Source organism: Stylophora pistillata, chromosome 9 (genome assembly GCF_964205215.1).
Source record: "Stylophora pistillata chromosome 9, jaStyPist1.2, whole genome shotgun sequence".
NCBI lineage: Eukaryota > Metazoa > Cnidaria > Anthozoa > Scleractinia > Pocilloporidae > Stylophora > Stylophora pistillata.
This window is the reverse complement of record NC_142527.1, coordinates 27350657-27370169: the sequence shown is the minus strand read 5'-3', so window position 1 is coordinate 27370169 and position 19513 is coordinate 27350657. Positions and strand designations below refer to the sequence as shown.

Below are 19513 nucleotides of genomic sequence, written 5' to 3'. Positions count from 1 at the left end.
ATAAATTATTTTCCAAAATAATAAAGGCTGATAGTTTCGAAAGAAACTGTTTGGGGCTGCGTCGGTGGGGGTAAAGAAATAATTTGGATATATCAACAAAGTTGAAATGGTAAATTGGCCACCGTAATGATTACAAAAGCTGACGTTTCGAGTGTTAGCCCTTCGTCGGAGCGTTAGCCCTCGTTAGCCCTTCGAAGGACTAACGCTCGAAACGTCAGCTTTTGTAATCGTTACGGTGGCCAATTTACCATTTCAACTTTGTTGATATATCCAAATTATTTTCCAAAATAGTCATCCAAAACAATTCGTGAAAAAAAAAAAGTTTGGGTTAAAGAGGGATAACAAGGTGAATTCTTTGATTTTAGTGCAAACGAAACATTTTCTTTTTCCTTCTCAAAAATTCACGGTGGGTGTCTCCAGGTGTTTTACAAGGTAGTTCCTTTGCTGTTATGATATAATAAGGTAAAGTTGATCATACAACTAGTTTCGTGTTTAGTTGTAGTGGCTATAACCAACAGAACCGGCCAAAAATTTTCCGTTTTGTAGACGAAGACAAGCGCTAGGGGAGTGCGAGGCAAGGGCGAAGCACGAGTCACGCTCGAGGGGAAGAACGCGAAAAAAATAACAAGCGCCCCTCCTCTCGCGTGACTCACGCTTCGTGTTCGCCTCGCGCCAGAAAATCCTCAACAATCACGCCGGCTCGTACAGATCCAGATAGATACACGTGGCAAGGAAAAAGAAATTATGTTACGTTCATGCAACGTATTTTATTAAAAACCAAGAGTACTTTAACTGATTCATTTTCTGTCCATTTTTTCTCTTTCCAAAGAAACTTAAATTTGAATGAGACCTTGGTTCAAACCTGAACAATTTTATCTCACCTTTCACCAAAAAACGCCAACTTGGGATTAGAATTATGTTTGACAAAAAAAAAATCTACCACATGTTAGTGGTGACAGAATTCATAGCAACATATAAAGGCTAAAATTCATATTAAACGGGCCATGGCAGATGCCCACTGGAGTGGCTAATATTTTCTCGCCGCCGTTACTCCGGCGTGTATCATACCGCCGAGGACTGGGCCCACTGCTGTGATTGGTTACTATTGACAGACATGGCATCAGGAGTGGAAGGTACTTCAACAGATGTGCGAGCCATAATTTCTCGCTCCAGTTCCTCGCACTTTTGGCGTAGCTGCAGGGATAATCCAGGCAGAAATTAGTTACGAGCCCACTTTATTCCCTTACACAAGTTTTCAGTTGATCGATCCCGCAACCTAAACTGCGTCCTTACCTGCTCACAGAGAAAATGTAACTCGCGGCTTCTCTGCTCCTCAGATTCCTTAAAAAAATGAAATTAAAAAACAAACAAACGAAAACATTAGTCTGAGAGTAAGCCCTCATTATTAGCGTTTCGGCAAGAGCGATTCCGCGCCTGTATGTAAGTGTGCGGCCTTACGCAACGCGAGCCATCAAAAAGACTGCCAGGAGGTCTGGCCCTAATAATTACTAGTGCCAGATCCTCAATAAACCTCTCCTCGTCTCTCGTGTGGTGAAATAAAGTAAGTTTCGTTATCAGCTTGTTTCAAAACGATTTACACCAAAATAAACTCCTTACGACATTGCCTAAATGCTATTTCAAAGAATGAAACAGCGAGTGCTTGCCAAGCAAAGAATGTCTGCCAATTCTTCCACATCAGACAAGTTAAAATACTAAACGTAAACAAAATCGTTCCCACCTGCGGTTGCATTGTGGGATTCCAGCGAATGTAATAGCGAGTCCACAGATCCAGTCTTCTCATACTGGCAACAGGAAACAAAACCTGAAAAATACCAAACAAACAAGATGAGCAACTGTTTAGCTCATCGGATAAACGTCTCTTTTTAAGTGTCCAAGTTCAAAGACATTTATCACCCTGGGCTCCGGTTATTCGAAGGTTGGATAACGTGATCCACTGGATAAATCTCTCTCTGGTGGATAACACAGTACGTTCTGCCGGTTAACACTTGTAGCCTGAACAGTATACAGTGCTGTACTTACATGCTGATGGAGATGTGGAGCATACAGGGGATTCTTAAACTCCGTGAGCTGCAAGGTGAGGAAAACATGTCATTAGTGGCAACAAAGAGGGAAACAAACAAGCAAACAAACAACTGGATGGAATTTTCAGTATGTTTGATTGAGGCGATGAAAGCCACCGACTGTAAACTTACGGCTTTGTCCGCCTTACCTGACTAGTACTTTTAGAAAAAGGAAAAAAACGCATGAGTTACTTACTCGCGTGTTGATGTAGGTCCACAGAGAAACCGTCTTCACTTTTACGTCCTACAAAGAAACAAAAGTAGAAATGGAAGAGAAAAGACAAGAGATCGGCAAGCAAGCGAAAGGGTGGCAATTACAAGTTGCCCACAGGTAACAACCCATTGTGGATAAAATGGAAGAAACGAGGCAGCCATCTTTACAATGAGCCTACACAATTACGGCTCACCTCTTTGGCTCGCTGGCACTCTGAGTTGTACAAGAAAGTACCAAACAAGCAGCTGAAAAATAAAAGGGGCCAAAAATACTTAAGTTTTCTAATCATTATTGAGAAATAAGAACGAGTTCCAGCCGTTAAGCTCTAGGTTTTGGCTTAGACTGCCCCGGTAACTTTCGATAAGTTTTCGGTGTCTCGGAAAATCAGAATTAGTTGCTGTTACCTTGTGAGGTGATCCAACACAGTTATCAAGAAATGCTCGTTGAACTCAAAAGCACAGGGAAACTGAAAAACGAAAACAGAAAACAGACTGAGCGTTCTTCATAATACATTTCGCAGTGTGGAGTGGTTTTTAAGCTACATCGACATCGCGTTGGTCTCACATCAATACTAGTGTACCAACATCTCTTTTAAAAACAAAACGAGAGGCAGGCCTCGACGAACTCCCATTAGCTCCTTGTGATGCCATCCTTTGTCCCGATTGGCCGTTGTGGTTACTATGGAAATGGTTTTGTCGACGCTAATTTGAAAACTGCTCTATGAAACAAACCTGTTTGGTGACTTGCCACACACAATCTATGAACTGAAGGAAAACCGGCGAACGCTGGTCATCGGCGTGATTCTTATCTCCGTGGCCATAACGCTAAAAATTCCAGAGAATAGTTGTTAATCGGTGAAAACAAGTAAAATAAAAAAAACCTAAGAACAAAAACAAAAAGTGTGCACCTTCTACCTGTTGAAATTTATGCCCAAAGCTTGTCCACTCTTTCTCAATAAGAACCTGTGGAGAAAATAGAATACATACTGATGCAGTGTCGCTGACTTCTTAGGGCACTGGTTGAATCTGTTGGTCCCGGGTTTCATGTCCTCCTGCTACTCACTGGATTTGTTCTCGGTTGCCCCGAGTTCAACTCCTTGGCTGCGCTTCGTATACAGCCCACTGGTCTGCCTCCTGCCAGTGGGGGTTCTTAAACACTACGTTTATGCTTATGTACAATGTTTATTTCCAATTTGCTTGAATTTGAAAGTCACAAGTTTATCAGTTTATAACTGTTGATGTCACCCTCAATAAGTATATAAAAGTATATCATTGTAAGACTGAATGACATGCAACATAAAATATTTAACAATTACCTCAAATCCTTCAATGGTTCTGTAGTAAGGATCAAGCAAAAGCATAGCAAGGGCGGTGAGCTAAAGAGGAAGAGCAAAATACATTGTCTTTACCAGTTAGTTAAAATCTGCAGGCCAAGATCGGCGTCTGAAAAAACTCAATCTACAAATACACGAAATGATGAGACGCATATATATGGAAAATCGGCGACCATAAAATTTTGGCAAAGCACAAAGCCGCTGACCAGCAGTGCTTGTTGGTCTCACCTGAGATGTTCTGTCCCAGCCGTCACTGCAGTGCACAACGACTGAGATACGACATCTATCCACGGCATCAGCTATTTTAACTGCACCAGAAAGAATGACCTACAATGAATTCCACCAGTCAGTTAGTCAGTGGGATCAATAAGAAAACAAGTGTGACATCAATAGTCCCTCAGCCCAGCAATTAGTCGGGTCCGTCCTTTAAACGACAGGAAGATCAAAGAGCTTGTAAGTCAGTCAATCAGTTCGTCAAGAAACCAGCCAGGCAGCCAAGAATACAGGCCGTCAATCAGTCAGCGGCAAGGTAGTCAGGCGACCACTCAGTTCAGTCAATCAATCAGTCAGTAAGTTAATAAAGGCTGATAGCTTCTAAAGAAACTGTTTGGAGCTGCGTCGGTGGGGGTAACGAAATAACTTGAATATATCAACAAAGTTGAAATGGTAAATTGGCCACCGTAGCGATTACAAAAGCTGACGTTTCGAGCGTTAGCCCTTCGTCGGAGCGTAAGACGAAGGGCTAACGCTCGAAACGTCAGCTTTTGTAATAGTTACGGTGGCCAATTTACCAATTCAACTTTGTTGATATATCCAAATTAGTCAGTAAGTTAGTTTGTCTGTTCATTGGTCCATCAGGTAGTCAGTCAGTTCGTTTGCAAAGTGGTCAGCCGACCAGCCAATCAGTGAGTTGGTAATTTGGTTTTATCAACTGAGTTGATAAAGTAAATTGGCCACCGTAAAGGCTTCAAAAACTGACGTTTCGAGCGTCAGCCCTTTGTCCATTCGCTCTGACGAAGGGCTAACGCTCGAAACGTCAGCTTTTAAAGCCTAATGGTGGCCAATTTACATTCATCAATTAATTTGATAAAACCAAATTACCATGTTACCCCCAGCAACGCAGCACCACAGTTTCTTTAGAAACAAACTCCCTTTATACAATCAGTCCGTTGGTCACTGAGTCTTCCAATTAGTCAGTCAGCCAGTCAGTCAGTCATTCAGTCAGCCAGTCAGTCAGTCAGCCAGTCAGTCAGCCACTCAGCCAGTCAGTCAGCCAGCCAGTCATTCAGTCAGTCAGTCAGTCAGTCAGCCAGTCATTCAGTCAGTCAGTCAGTCAGCCAGTCAGTCAGTCAGCCAGTCATTCAGTCAGTCAGTCAGCCAGTCAGTCAGTCAGCCAGTCAGTCAGCCAGTCAGTCAGTCAGTCAGTCAGTCAGTCAGTCTGTCAGCCAGTCAGTCAGTCAGTCAGTCAGCCAGTCATTCAGTCAGTCAGTCAGCCAGTCAGTCAGTCAGTCAGTCAGTCAGCCAGTCAGTCAGTCAGTCAGTCAGTCAGTCAGCCAGTCATTCAGTCAGTCAGCCAGTCAGCCAGCCACTCAGCCAGTCAGTCAGCCAGCCAGTCAGTCAGTCAGTCAGTCAGTCAGTCAGTCAGTCAGTCAGTCAGCCAGTCATTCAGTCAGTCAGCCAGTCAGCCAGTCAGTCAGTCAGTCAGCCAGCCAGTCAGTCAGCCAGTCATTCAGTCAGTCAGCCAGTCAGTCAGTCAACCAGTCAGTCAGCCAGTCAGTCAGTCAGTCAGCCAGTCAGCCAGCCACTCAGCCAGTCAGTCAGCCAGCCAGTCAGTCAGTCAGCCAGTCATTCAGTCAGCCAGTCAGTCAGTCAGTCAGCCAGTCAGTCAGTCAGTCAGCCAGCCAGTCATTCAGTCATTCAGTCAGTCAGACAGTCAGCCAGCCATACGATCAGTCAATCACTCAATCAATCACTAAACCATCGTATCAGGATCACGCTTGATGAAATAAAATATTTCAGTAGCTGCCTTCTTATGCAAGTCACAAAATAAATTGATTACTAACAAACTCGACCTTGTCAAGGTTCCAAAGATAATTGTTTGTACTAAAGAACAAAGCTGAACATTTTCAGAAATTATAATACAGTAGATCTTTGGGGTCGACTCGTACACTTTTAGTCCTCACCCCACCCTTTCTATTTCAAGACCTCTACACTGTTATGTATTTAGTAATTTGACCTTGATGTAATCCAGCCAGTGAGTGTTCTCTAGGTTTGTGAGCCAATGAACATCGTCAATTGTTGGATAACAGATGTCTTTAAGTTTACGCAAGCTATTAAAGAAACAAAAGGAGAGAATGCAGTTTTAATGACAATCGAACACAACATGGTTACAACCAAAAATGACATCACTCAGAAATGGTCTCAGGAAGAGTCAAAAATGAAAAAGAAATTTGCTAATTCACCACTGACATACATTACCTTTCTCTCATGACATGAATGTTTGCAATATCCAAGAAAACCAGTTCTGTGTTCTGGTAATTTTCTTGCATCTCATACCCTCCTCCCTTGGCCTGCAATTAATGCCACAATAATTCAGAAGATTTTAAAATTCTTGAAACGCCAAAAATAATAATTAACTAGACGCATATTTGCGTTCACTCGTGCTTTCTGTTGGAAAGAAACTTTGAAAACGCTATATATCTTTTAGTGTGGGCCCACCGCAAACGCTGTGGGCATATCTTGTATCCGTTTTAAGCGTATTATACACAGTATCTGTGCTGATTTTATACCGCAAAAACTTCCCCTCTTCTGCCATTACACCATGACATGTGCTCATCAGTCAACAAGTCGCACATGCGTCAGAGTCAAAATGTCGCATTTGCATGTTAAGGAATTGACTGCAATTTACCCCTGAACAAAAAACAAAACAAAAACAAAAAAAAAACAAAAAGAAATCCAAGCCGGAATTTCAACTCGGGCATTTCCTTTGGAAAGCCCACGTTAAAAAAAAACTTGTGGCGTGTACCAGGCTTAGTGAGTGAAAATGAACAAATGACCCAGTTGGAAAAAAAGTGAGAAGGAGAAAAAGGGTCTTGAGGAGTAACCTGTTCCCCATTCACTTTTCTCTTGCTTGGCCTGCTATTTTACCCTTCCCCACAAACTGACTGTATGGAATCGGCTACAATACTTGCAAAACTTGAAATATGTTCAAAATACCTGATTTGCCAGAGCATTAATCTTGGGCCTTGCATCCATGATGATCAGTTTATGTCCTCTTGCATTAGTTTCTAGGATGGCCTGGTAACAGAACAAAACTGAATAATGACTCCTTTCAGTTGTGTTTCAATTTGGCAAGACATGATCTTAGCAAAAAAGGTTCTGGACTGAGAATCGAGATCCTCCCAAAAATGGGAGATCTTAAAAGCTAAACGCCAACTGAAAACAAATAGCAGACCACAAACTGTGACCCAACAGTTTGCACTCAGTAGTAATGGAAGGTTTACTACTGCAAATATCAATCAAACTGACGTATCTAACCTGAAAGTATTTTTCATCATCTTTGTTTCTGGTTTTTCCAACAAGTCCAGCATTAGGCTGACTGGCTCGAGTAATAGAAGCAGAGTTCTTTGGATGCACCCAAGAGAGTACCTAGCATAATTCAAAATGAAAAAATAATGAAACAAAGAGAAACAAATGGTAAGAATGACAAGATCTACCAAGTCTTTTGTCCTACAGTTGCTCAAAGGAAGTGGGTGCTCAGGTAACTGCAACTTTTATTTCTGCCCTAATTTCGAACAAAATGAACTTGTATGATTTCTAAGGCAAGTTGTATGTTTTTATTTTTTAACTTTAAGGACTACACTATAACTTGGCTATCTTTGAAATGAGATTTAGAGCGATGTATCTATTAGAGAACTCACTGGAATTCTCTCTCTGCTGCGGAATGTAGCAACTTTCTTCAAATCTTCATCGGAAACAGAAGCAGGAACTGCAAACTAAAATGGAGTGTCAAGCATGAGTGATCTGCATGTGCACTAGGAAACAAGGTAAAAATAAATAAATCTGATTCCATCAACACTTTTGCTAGCCACCACAAAAACGAGTTAGCTAATATGTACATGACTAAAACACTGTCCAGACCACACACAAAACCAGACAACATGTGCTTTTAGATGGAGTAAAGTTTTTTTCATCACTGCACTCACAGTCAAAGAAGAAATTTTAATTCCCCTAGCACTTCACTCAAACAACATTAGCAAAGTTGGTTGGATCTAGCAGCAGCACTTTCATTGGCAGCTTTTTGTGCACTGTTTCCAGTTTGAATTGGAATGTGGAGTGGTGGCTTTAAGGAACAGAAATCTAAATGGCTTAGTGGAATTCATGAGCCCTGACTTTTCTCAAGAGACACACAACAAAAGAAAACAAAGAAAAAGTCATACCAGTGCAGGATAGGTATCACACAACTCATACTTCTCATTGATTCTTGTGATTTGCCAACACTCATTAGGTACATTCTGTCAAAAAACATAATCAAACAACAACAAACATATGAAACATATGTGTGAACTGCGGTTATGAGACGTATATGAGAACGATCCTTCGCAGTAAAGCACTATTTGAGACCAGTAGCACAATCACCACGCCCATTTGGTGCTGTCAAAAAACTTTCACTGATTTCTCATGTTTAACATTTACTAAAAAGCCAGATTTTTGCTCACAGCTAAAGTTGTCTTTGGTGATTACTATAAAGGCAATAGAAGGGTAAAACACATTACTGTTTCTGAGAAAATAAACAAAAAAGATTGAAAAAGGGTCCATATTTGAATGTAACGCGTAACACAATTCTTAGGGTAAAATTTTTCAAAACCAATTTTTTGTAAAAAAGGAAGCTCGCATGGAGAAATGGATTACACCTAATAATAACACACAATAAACACTACAATTGAGCAAAGTTTCAACATTTTAAGTTTATTGATATACATCAAAGGATTCATCAGTTTTGAATATCCTTCCTGTAACGCTGCTGTTTAGAGAATGGAGATTCAGAAAGTACTTGTCCATTGCAAGCCAACCTTGAAACCTATGAAGATAAAAACATACGAACTAAATGCTCATACCTTGAGTTTTAACATGGCAAAGAATTGATCAAAAGCAATAAATACAAACAGAGAAAATACAGTTTAAAGAAGTCGCTACGGTTTATTGTAACGGGGTTACGCAATAATATTTCTTGCCATCTTACCTTTTCCTTCAACCTTCTGATCCAAACAAAGTACAATGGGCTTTCAAAACTGAGCAGATCGGAATGCTCACAAGTTCACCTTGTTATTTCCATAGTTTTGAGCTCACAGCTTTAAAAACGGCTAAAATATTAGCTTCGGATTGAGTCGCTACGATTTTCGCCATCTTAACTTTGTTTACGAAACAGAGTGTGGGCAAATTCAGCGTCTTCAACCGTCTTGAAACCCGAAATTCTCTCCGTAAACACGCCATGCTTTCTTCACGAACTAAAGCTCTGTAACCTCTCCTCATATCATTATTTAGGGGGGCTCCAAGGCATTTTTAAGGGCCATAATTTTCTGTTTGAAAACTGGTGACTCTTGTGCTAACTCTGAGTGGGTTGATGACTGGAAAGAGCTGAAGATTGAAAGAGAAGCATCACCAGCAATTACTAGGAATGCACAGGAAGACACTGTGGCAGTGACAACAGAAACAGCTGTCAGAATAGCTGACTTAGCCGTAGCAGGCAGTGTGGTTGCAGTTGCAGCAGATGCCGACTCCAGCTATGACTATTATCTTTTGAAAGTCAACAGTGACGGAGTTGAGGAGCTAGCAGCAGATGTGACAGATGCTTATGGCAGCATTTACAACACAGGGCAGGAAGTTCTTAAAGGAAACTTTTTCCTAAGAGACAACCTAATCGACATGACATATAAACTTGACGAAAGTAAAGTTGCCATTGTTCATGCAGCGACTGTGAGGCACATTTGTTCTGACCTTCGCACTGTAAAGAGAGGAAGAAAGTCAGTGTATAGAGTACCTGTGATTCTCAATGAGGAGATACTGGCCTCCATGTAATATGAAATGTCTATTAAAAGGTTAAACATTGTTTTATTTATATGGTTTTCTTGTATTGGTGAGCTGATAACCTTGAAAATACCACGCCCGCAAAGAATTCTGGGTAAAATCAAAACTCTTACAAAACATGCGAAAAATGAAATATTTTTCAAAAAAACAGCAAGACTTGTCATATTCTGGGTAAAATGAAGCTAAAAGAGTGATTTGGGTCAAAAGTATCAATTTTGCTATTTTTAAGGCATGTTACAGGATTGGGAGTGATGATTGTGCTACTGATCTTGAGCAATAGTGAAAATCAGACCTGAAAAAAATTTCAGGCCTGTACGGGATTCGAACCACTGACCTCTGCGATACTACTGCAGCGCTCTACCAATTGAGCTAACAAGCCAACTGGGAGCAGGCCATCAAATTAATTCGATATAAACCCGTAGATGATAAATCAAACAACAACAAACATATGAAACATATGTGTGAACTGCGGTTATGAGACATATATGAGCGCTGCAGTAGTATCGCAGAGGTCAGTGGTTCGAATCCCGTACAGGCCTGAAATTTTTTTCAGGTCTGATTTTCACTATTGCTCAAATAGTGCTTTACTGCAAAGGATCATTCTCATATACGTCTCATAACCGCAGTTCACACATATGTTTCATATGTTTGTTGTTGTTTGATTTATCATCTACGGGTTTATATCGAATTAATTTGATGGCCTGCTCCCAGTTGGCTTGTTAGCTCAATTGGTAGAGCGCTGCAGTAGTATCGCAGAGGTCAGTGGTTCGAATCCCGTACAGGCCTGAAATTTTTTTCAGGTCTGATTTTCACTATTGCTCAAATAGTGCTTTACTGCGAAGGATCGTTGTCATATACATAAGAAAACATAATATCATGTAGAGTTCATGTTACATAAAAATGAATAATAACAAGTAATATATCTTATTAGACATTTTGTTGTGTAGCATCACTGAGTATTTTTGCAAGTTGCACTGTCTGAGTAAAAATACTCAGCGACACTATACAACAAAATGTCTAATAAGAGATTTACTATCCAACACGCCTAATTGTTAGTTCAGTGCGGGCAAAATTCACGGATATTTCTGGAGTACAAGTATTGCACATTACTATCCAACTACACTTCGTAGAGTACAAATAACACCATAGACGAGTACAAACATCACACATTATTTGTACTCTAGAGTACCGGTTAAACAGGTTTTCTTGCATCGCGAGAATTGGATTGTAGTTAGGAAAAAAAAATGGCGGACAATTTGAATTATATTTCTGGCGACGAAGAGCAGGAATGGCTGGCAAATGTAAATCTAAGTTTATTAGATGAATTTAATGAACAAAAACAGCTACATGACCAGGAAATTTCTTCATTTATTGAAGAAAATAGAAACAGCAACATGACAATGTGCCAATTCCAATCCGCTTCGCATACTTCTGTCACGCACTCTCTGTAAATAAACATCCGCGAAATTCGCCCGCACTGAAATGACAGTTTGGCATGTTTAATAATAAATAACTTATTAGAAATTTTGTTGTGTAGTATTGCTGAGTATTTTTGCTTGTTATTTGTATTTTGACCCACCCTATGGGCTCATCAAAATACAGCACAACTCGTAAAAATACTCAGCAATACTACACAACAAAACGTCTAATAAGATATATATATTTGTACTTGTTACACATGTTACTTGTACTCTGCAAAGCACAGTAACTGTTGGATAATAATGACAAATATCGAGAAAATACAACTGTGGACATACATGTACTGTATGTGAAGCTTCTAGATATAAAATAATGTGATATAAAGAGAGACACAAGTAGTTAGTGCTTGTTTCTGCACAGTGTACTGTACATACCTAATTGCTTTTAGTAATGCCTATATCAAGTTTTTATTTCAGATCTACCTGTCTTTGAAACTCTTTTTCTGGATCATAGATATCCCAGCCATTGTTATCAAATCTTTCTTTGTAAGTAAAGGCAAAGAAAGGCTGCAAACCAAAGATATCCCCAATGAATAGACATAAATAAAGAAGTGAAACTTATATCCCCATTATGGGATATGAAGGGTAATGTATGCAAGCCTCACACAAGTGTTTGTCATATCATTCTAAGCTTTGAGGAACAGTTTGACCTTATAAGGTAACCTGTGGTGAGCTCTACAGTATATATATGTTATTAACCAAGGGAGAGGTCAAGATGGCTGGATATTGGCCGAGTTCTTTTTTTGCATTTTTATAGACCGAGACTAAGTTGAGGTCCATAAAAATACCAAAAAAGAACGAGGCTAATATCAAGTCATCTTGACCAAACAAGCTTAGATAATAAAGGATTTATTATATTGCAAAAAGATTTCGCTTTATTAAGAATTAATAATGACTTGTTTTCTTCGAGAGCCCAGAAAGGAGGCTAACTGTGTTTGTAGCACAACAAACTCACAAGAGTCCTTTCTGTTTTCTCTGTTTTGACTATCTTCTGCCGCTTTTTGTGTTTCCATCACTGAAAGTGTCCAAAAGTTACGAACATAGTTGTTATTCTATTTTTTTCATGTGTGGGATCAATCCAGGCAATCCCAAGTGGGCAAGATGGGCCCACCTTGCCCACTCAGGTGGCCAATCAGAACACAGGATTCGCTTCATCTTGCCCACGGGCACTGCATGCGATGTAATAAAGCATAATATTAAAGGTCATGTTCTTGCTGGTGGCATGATATCATCTAAGATTCTACATGTTGAAATAGTGTATTCTCAAAAAATAAAGCAAGGAATGTTGGGTAATTTGACAGAATGAGACATTTGAGGCATAGTTATCATCTCATCAAAAACAAGTTACTTTTCTTAGGCTCAAGCTCTTGACCATGTCATATTTCATGACAATGATCAACAGTTCTCACTCACCAAGCATGCCAAAAAAAAAATTGAAACAAAACAGCCACTAAAAACAGCAGGTGATCACAACACACATTCAGTAAACCTTATGTGTCCACCACCTGACATGTTCGAGACAGTAAAAGAGTGACCGAATATTGAGATTTTCTTTAATGACAAAAAAGATCCCTTTTACTAATGCATGCATACTACCATTGAAAGAAAGTAGAATGCAATATTCACTAGTAACAGCTAATATTAATAACAATAAAAATCAGAATTTATCCACACCTTTGAACTTGTTGCAGGAAATGCATAAATCTAGATGAAGATGAAAATAAAACATTTAGAGGTTATAATGGTTAAGGTAAAGAATCCCATCCCACCCACGTGTCAGTATTATTTATTTATTAATGTACAGCCCACTGTTGAAAACCTTCAAGATAATTTGGTTTAATCAATTGAGTTGATAAAATGTAAAATGGAAACTATAGAGTTCCTGAAGCTGAGTGACATTTCAAGCATTAGTGCTGAAATGTCCTTTAGTGCTGAAATGTTCATTAGTGCTGAAATGCCCTTTGTCATTCCCTCTAACACAAGGCCAATACTCCAAATGTCTCTATAATGACTGAATTCAGTTGATAAAACCACATGATCTTGTAATACCCCCGCCGATGCAGCACTAGTTTCTTGAGAAACTTACTCCTTCATTCATTTGATAAACTTCATTCAACCTTTATTGAAATTTACCTGAATTGTACAAGTATGATAAACTGATAATTTTGAATTCCTTGATTTGGTGGAAATTTTTTTCCATGGGAAAAAAAGTTTCCATCAGGAACATTGACTGCATTCTAGTCAGCATTTCAATGTGACAAACAGATACATTACATTAATTACAGTTTCAATCTGTGATTTTTTTATAATATATGGAATTTATGAAGGATTAATGGTTTTTTTTTTTCACAAATTCTCTAATGTTAGATATCTCTAAGATTTTTCTGAATTATCAATTGAAAGGAAAAAACTAACCTAACCCTAGCAATATTAAGTGTTTTTGGTAAACCTTATGTTGCTCATGTGACTTGGATGCATGCATGGTCTCAATTGACTTTCACATGACGTAGGAGGTCGCAAATCACGCACCTCTCTGGGACACAGTTTTCAACTGGTCAACAGTACGAGGTCATAACTCATTTCACCATGGTACACAGTTTTGTACTGGTTGTATATGTTGTAGTTCAATTTTATCCTTGGTTCAAATTTTATTTTCCTTTGTTTCAAACTCATTATCATACATTAACATGACCGAGAACAAAGGAAAATAAAATTTGAACCAAGTCTAAAATTGAACTACAACATATACACCACACAAAGTGGATAAATCAAGGAAAATGAAGAGTTGCCAAAATCGAGAAAAAATAGATTATGTGTACAATATAATTTTAAGCTTGTTAGATTTTCATTTCCCTTGTTTAGGTTCTACAGCTTAAATGAATATATTTATACAGCTCAATCAGGTAGGAAATCATCTTGAGCGACATTTGCCAGGAGCTCAATCATAAATAAATGTGTTCATTAAAAAATCCATTATACAAAATGTCAGCCCTTGTTGGCAAAGACCATCTTGAATTTACCAAAACTGCAACAACATTCATCGGTGTTTTAATCACGACAGAGACTCAAGATAAATACCATAAGCTTGTCATAGACTAGTCGTCTGGAGTGATTCTCTTGTTTGTGTGCAAATCGAAGATTTCTCATGTCCTGGGAATGAATCAATAATTATATAAATCGAATTAATACCGGTACCCTATTTTTAGAGTCAAAATTGATGATCAAGACTGAATGTTCAACAGGGGTGAGGGAGGGTGGGTGTGACCCTGTATTTCAAGTTTCCCCTAACCTTCAAATAAAAAAGAATAACAAATCTTGATGCACTGATTGTGATTCATGGGGGACACTACTGTACACTCATTTTTGAATTGCTGGCCAGACATTAATTTTACACAAAAATCAACTGAAAGCCAATCTTTTTCTGACGGCAAATAGTGCTGCAGGGGAAACCTGACAAACAATTCTAGTAATAGTTATAAATAAATTAGCAATAAAATATTGAAATGAACTTTTTCCCAGTCACATTGAAAAGAGAAAAGCCTCTAGTAGATAAAATTTCCCAAATTAAAAATAACAATAGTTTGCCAAAACACTAGACATATCAGTAAGCATAAACCAGAACAAAAATAAGTTTGGTGAAGATCTAAGTGGGTTCAAATGAAAAACTTAAAACATCAGCCCACCAGGCTGCATTTTCCTTGAAGTACAAAGCTTTAATATTATCTACAGTAAGTTTCTTGACATTTAGGGGACAGTACCTTGCAGTATAGTTCCAAACCATAGGCATTTTCTCCTCTACTGGTGGTCCCACCAATCTTTTCTACTCTATAAATAGTACCAAGAGGTACCTCTACTGTGAAGGGTGGGTCCTAAAGTAAAGGGATAACAAGAATAATATTCAACATGCAAAACTATATGTTGTATTTACAATATATTATTATAAAATTATTACCTCATTCAATTGAACAGAGTACCTCCTTCACTCTTCTATCTTTGGTTAATAATGCTACAATTATGGCACATTTTGGGCTTCGCATTCTGCATCATTGAATTATTCACCTTAAACTAATTTACATTAAAATTCTATTCAATGTTAGAACATAGCTAGCAGAGTCGCGCAATCAAATTCATTATACGTAAGCGTGCTCAAAATCCCGATAGTGCACGCTGATAGCATCAGCAAATCCGACTTCGCCAGAAATTTTTTTTTTGCGCGAGCGGCCATTGCTAGTGCGGGGAAAAATAATACATTTCGCGACAATAATGGATACAAACAGAAACTCGGCCTGCTAGTCCGAAAACGAAGACAATGTTTCAACCTTTTCCCATGGGCTAGAGTTCTTAAATGAGGCTGAAAAAGAGAAAAACAAAGGAAAAGGAGACTCGGCATCAGCACTGTCACGATTCGCTTCAACTGATATTGTTGTCCGTTTTTCGCGTCGCATTTGATGCACAATTCCACCGGCTATGTTCTAAAACAATTGGTTCATGCTTTCAGCTGTGCACTATCGAGTTATGGAGCACGTGGGAAGTTTGGAGAGCACTCAAGAAGCTAGAGTTGCCCTCGGCCATCGCCTCAGGCAACTCTTACGCTTCTTTTGTGCTCTCCAAACTTCCCGCGTGCTCCATAACTTGATAGCGCACGCTAAAGCATGAACCAATTGTTAATTATTGTTGACAAAATAACTCTTGCACAGGTGAGCTGTAATTTAAGCAATTGCAGAAAACAAGCCTGAAAAAGATTGAAGCTTTAATGGGATTTGATTTGGGAGCAGGGCACATATTAATCAATACAATCAAAACTAGCAGAAATTTTTAGATGGCGAGTCTAAATGCACTGTCACTATTACAATCTGTAGTTATTTGAAATTCTTACATCATCTGCCTTGAAATGAAGCCTGTAATTGGTAATCTGAAGTATACCATGCACAGGTCCAGAGAAGGGACACAAATAGGTAACTTCTTTTGCTGTTGATGCAAATCAAAGTATAATAAGGAACACCGTGTCACACCTGCATGCTGCACCCCCAAATTAAGATGTCTTCTTTATATATGAGTGTATAATTGTGAGCCTTTAATTTCAATATAATTATATCACACAGTCTATGTCCTGCATCACAATTTTTTAGGCTGTTAATCCTTAATTCTCCCCTCTAGCTGCTACGCATTCCCTTTCAATTAGTCACAAGAATTTGGCGTTAGATCTAGAAAACAACCTCTGCCTAATTAGTTTAGTTAATCTTGTTAGCTCTTTGCTGGATAATGGGTTTCATAGGGTGAAGTTATGTGTTCATCACTACAGGGAGTTACAGAATTAAGCTCAGAATAGAAGCAATTCTTGTAGCTCATGATGTAAAGGTCTGGAATCCAATCACTTAATCCTTAATGATGTACCAATTTAACATCTCAGTTTTAGTCGATAATTAAAATTATTACACGACTCGAGCAGTCAGAGGGCCAATAACTAAAATCAACCAACCAAAATGCTCTATTGCCAGTCAATATTCTCTCTGTATTGGACCTGGCACTGTCCCGAATGGTCCTGAATGATACCGCACTTGTGCCCCTTTGAACTTCAGTCGTATAATAAATCTCTTATTAACCAAGCTTGCTCGAGACCGTACTGGAAGAACATCAGCCCTCGGTCTTTTTTGTACCGACCTCGCTGCACTTGGTCCATACTGTCAAGACCTCGGCCCAATATTCTCCCAGTACGGCCCTCGCGCTTGGTTAAGATAATTTATATGTAATTTTGCCAGATTTGAGCCTTTGCCTTTGTTCACCAGCAAACATAATTTATTGTGAGAATTACCAGTTGCTTGAACTTTCTCCCCATCAAGCAATTTGAGGTCACCTTGAGAGATGGTGTCGGCCTGAAACGATCATATAACTATCATAAGTTTAATTTAATTTAATTTAGTCCATTTTCACTGCATTAAGTTTTGCAGTGGGGAAGGACTAGAAAGGAACATAGGAACCATTCGTGCTAGTCCACCCTCCCACCCATCCCACCCCCAGGGGAGGACATCCATCACACAGTAATCTCGTGTGTGGGAAATTAACGTCTCCTACCCAAATCCTGCAGGAGATGGGACCTCCATTTATTCGTCCCTATCCGAGAAGACTTGAATATCTAACCATTTCTTGATGTTATAGAAAGGTAGCAAATTCTTCTCAGTTATTTTAAGACCCTGAGTGTTGGTCTGGCCAGGGCTCGAACCCTCGACCTCCCGCACAACAGTCCAGCGCTCTATCCATTGAGCTAACCAGGAGGTGGTTAAGTAAAATACAAGTGAACTGCTGTCTCTCTTCTAGGGATGGTGGGACCCTGGGATATACAAGCCTTACGGCTATCGTAGACGTTAGACAACTCAGTGTTAGATCAAATACAACTACCAAATTGCAGGGCTGGCAAATCTGCTAAGAAAAGGCTACTAATGAACTTTTCAAGAACTCAAAGAAGCCAGCTGTGATGAAATTGCAACATTCCACACTCAGAAAGGCCACTATACCTGTGTTAAATTGTCTCACTTAATAAATAAATGCAGTTGGATCAGTATATTTAGTAAAATGAATATAATGATAATTATATATAAATGTATGATATCAATGAATAATGATATTTCAACCAGCTGTCCATAGTAACTAAAATTGAAAGTGGATGCCTGAGACACCAGCTTTACAATGTCTTTACAGTGACCAATCTACAATTATATCAACTCAGTTGATAAAACCAAATTATTGTGTTATAGTACATCCCACCAATGCAGCACCACAGTTTTGTAAGAATTTCCCCCTCTAAGTTAGTGAAAGTCAATGATGTTAAAAGTATTAGATTATTGTTTTGGAAATAATGATTAAGAATCATAAGTTGGAGCTTTTCCAGATTCAAGGAAGACAATAATTTGGCCCTCTAGAAGGTTACCACAGTAGATCTATCATGTAGAACTTACTCTATCCCTTGAATACCCATCTTCAGATAGATCATTATTTGGTGAATGTGCTCTGTGTTGGGCAGAGCTTCCTTCTGAGCTCTTCCCGTGTGAACCACCTTTCTTCTGGATATTGTCCATGCGTGAGTTCTTCAAAATTTGATGTTTACATCACCTTCAGCACTACAAACTATGTTAACAAAATATATCTATAAGTACATATTACTGTTATGAAAAAAAATGCATGAAAATGTCATTTATCTTGAGTTAATGAAGTTATATGCATAACACAAACTTAAATGTAGGAGCCATCACCGCGATCATACACATTTTTTTGGCCAAGCACATTTTGGAAACTGAGTGAATATTTTGGGTGGATGAACAACCACTGGGAGTGAGACACCTGAGAAAAATGCATAGACAGACAGACATCTATATTTATACAGGATAGCCCCTTCAGTGTAGTAAACACTGGTATCAACGGGGGTCCTGTTACCCACCCAACCCACCCCAGGGGAGGACATCCATCACACAGTAATCTCGTGCGTGGGAAATTAACGTCTCCTGCCCCTAACCCTGCAGGAGACGGGACCTCCATTTATTCGTCCCTATCCGAGAAGACTAGAATATCTAACCATTTCTTGATGTTAAAGAAAGGAAGCATATTCTTCTCAGTTAATTTTAGGACCCTGAGTGTTGGTCCGGCCGGTATTGAACTCTCGACCTCCCACACAGCAGTCCGGCGCTCTCCCAATTGAGCTAACCAGGTGGCACTTGTCAAGAAAATAACATACCGGTCAATTGTTTCCTTATCATTGGATACTATCCACAAAAATTTGCCAACTGCTACAAAACATTAGGACCAAAATCATTACGTTTGAAAATACACGAATTTTCTTTAAATTTTGACTTATTTTCTGAGAGATTTTCAAAATAACTAGAGCCCTCATTAAGTCGAATTACTTTAAATGGCTTAGTATCGAGGTTTTTCACATCTATACACATTTAAATGTTGCATTTCTCAAAGAGAAATAGTTAATGTCACTCCCTCCTTCAAACAAAACATCTACATACACAACTTTAGACTGTTTCGTAGCCTGAAAATTAGGTTAGCAATCAAAAGGCAAGAGTTAAGATAAAATGTTCACGAAGGGAAAAATCGGAGACAGTTTTCTCACCGGAGTTATATTGTTCCAGGAATTCTCATGGAGTTTTCTCGGCCATATTGGATATTTGGGAACAGCTTAGCCTCGGTTTGGAATAAGGGTCTTGAAGAGTCTTGAAGAGTCTGGGTATGAATGACATCAGAGATATATCTGCTTAACTTTTTCGGTCACGCGAAGTGAAAATTACTTGCAAATGATTAAGATAGATTAAGAGAGAAAAAT

General features: G+C 39.0%; 1 protein-coding gene and 1 long non-coding RNA gene across 2 annotated transcripts; both read right to left on the bottom strand.

Annotated features, from left to right (window-relative positions):
* Positions 1-742: 742 nt before the first annotated feature.
* Positions 743-19450, bottom strand: LOC111322444 (phosphatidylinositol-3,5-bisphosphate 3-phosphatase MTMR2). Its single transcript, XM_022925545.2, has 25 exons — positions 19304-19450; positions 18147-18315; positions 17006-17066; positions 16070-16161; positions 14952-15062; positions 14272-14343; positions 12868-12897; positions 11617-11700; positions 8068-8142; positions 7549-7623; positions 7166-7276; positions 6845-6925; positions 6107-6198; positions 5865-5958; positions 3857-3955; positions 3611-3670; positions 3210-3257; positions 3027-3119; positions 2700-2761; positions 2489-2540; positions 2278-2325; positions 2041-2088; positions 1739-1822; positions 1294-1341; positions 743-1194 (listed from the first exon to the last, which is right to left on the bottom strand). Exons 2-25 carry the CDS (start codon positions 18264-18266, stop codon positions 1063-1065), a joined length of 1872 nt encoding a protein of 623 aa, XP_022781280.2. The 5' UTR covers positions 18267-18315; positions 19304-19450; the 3' UTR covers positions 743-1062.
* On the bottom strand, positions 8576-11597 carry LOC148724133 (uncharacterized). Its single transcript, XR_015991562.1, has 2 exons — positions 8871-11597; positions 8576-8708 (listed from the first exon to the last, which is right to left on the bottom strand). It is a non-coding gene; the product is annotated as an uncharacterized LOC148724133 (long non-coding RNA).
* Positions 19451-19513: the final 63 nt, after the last annotated feature.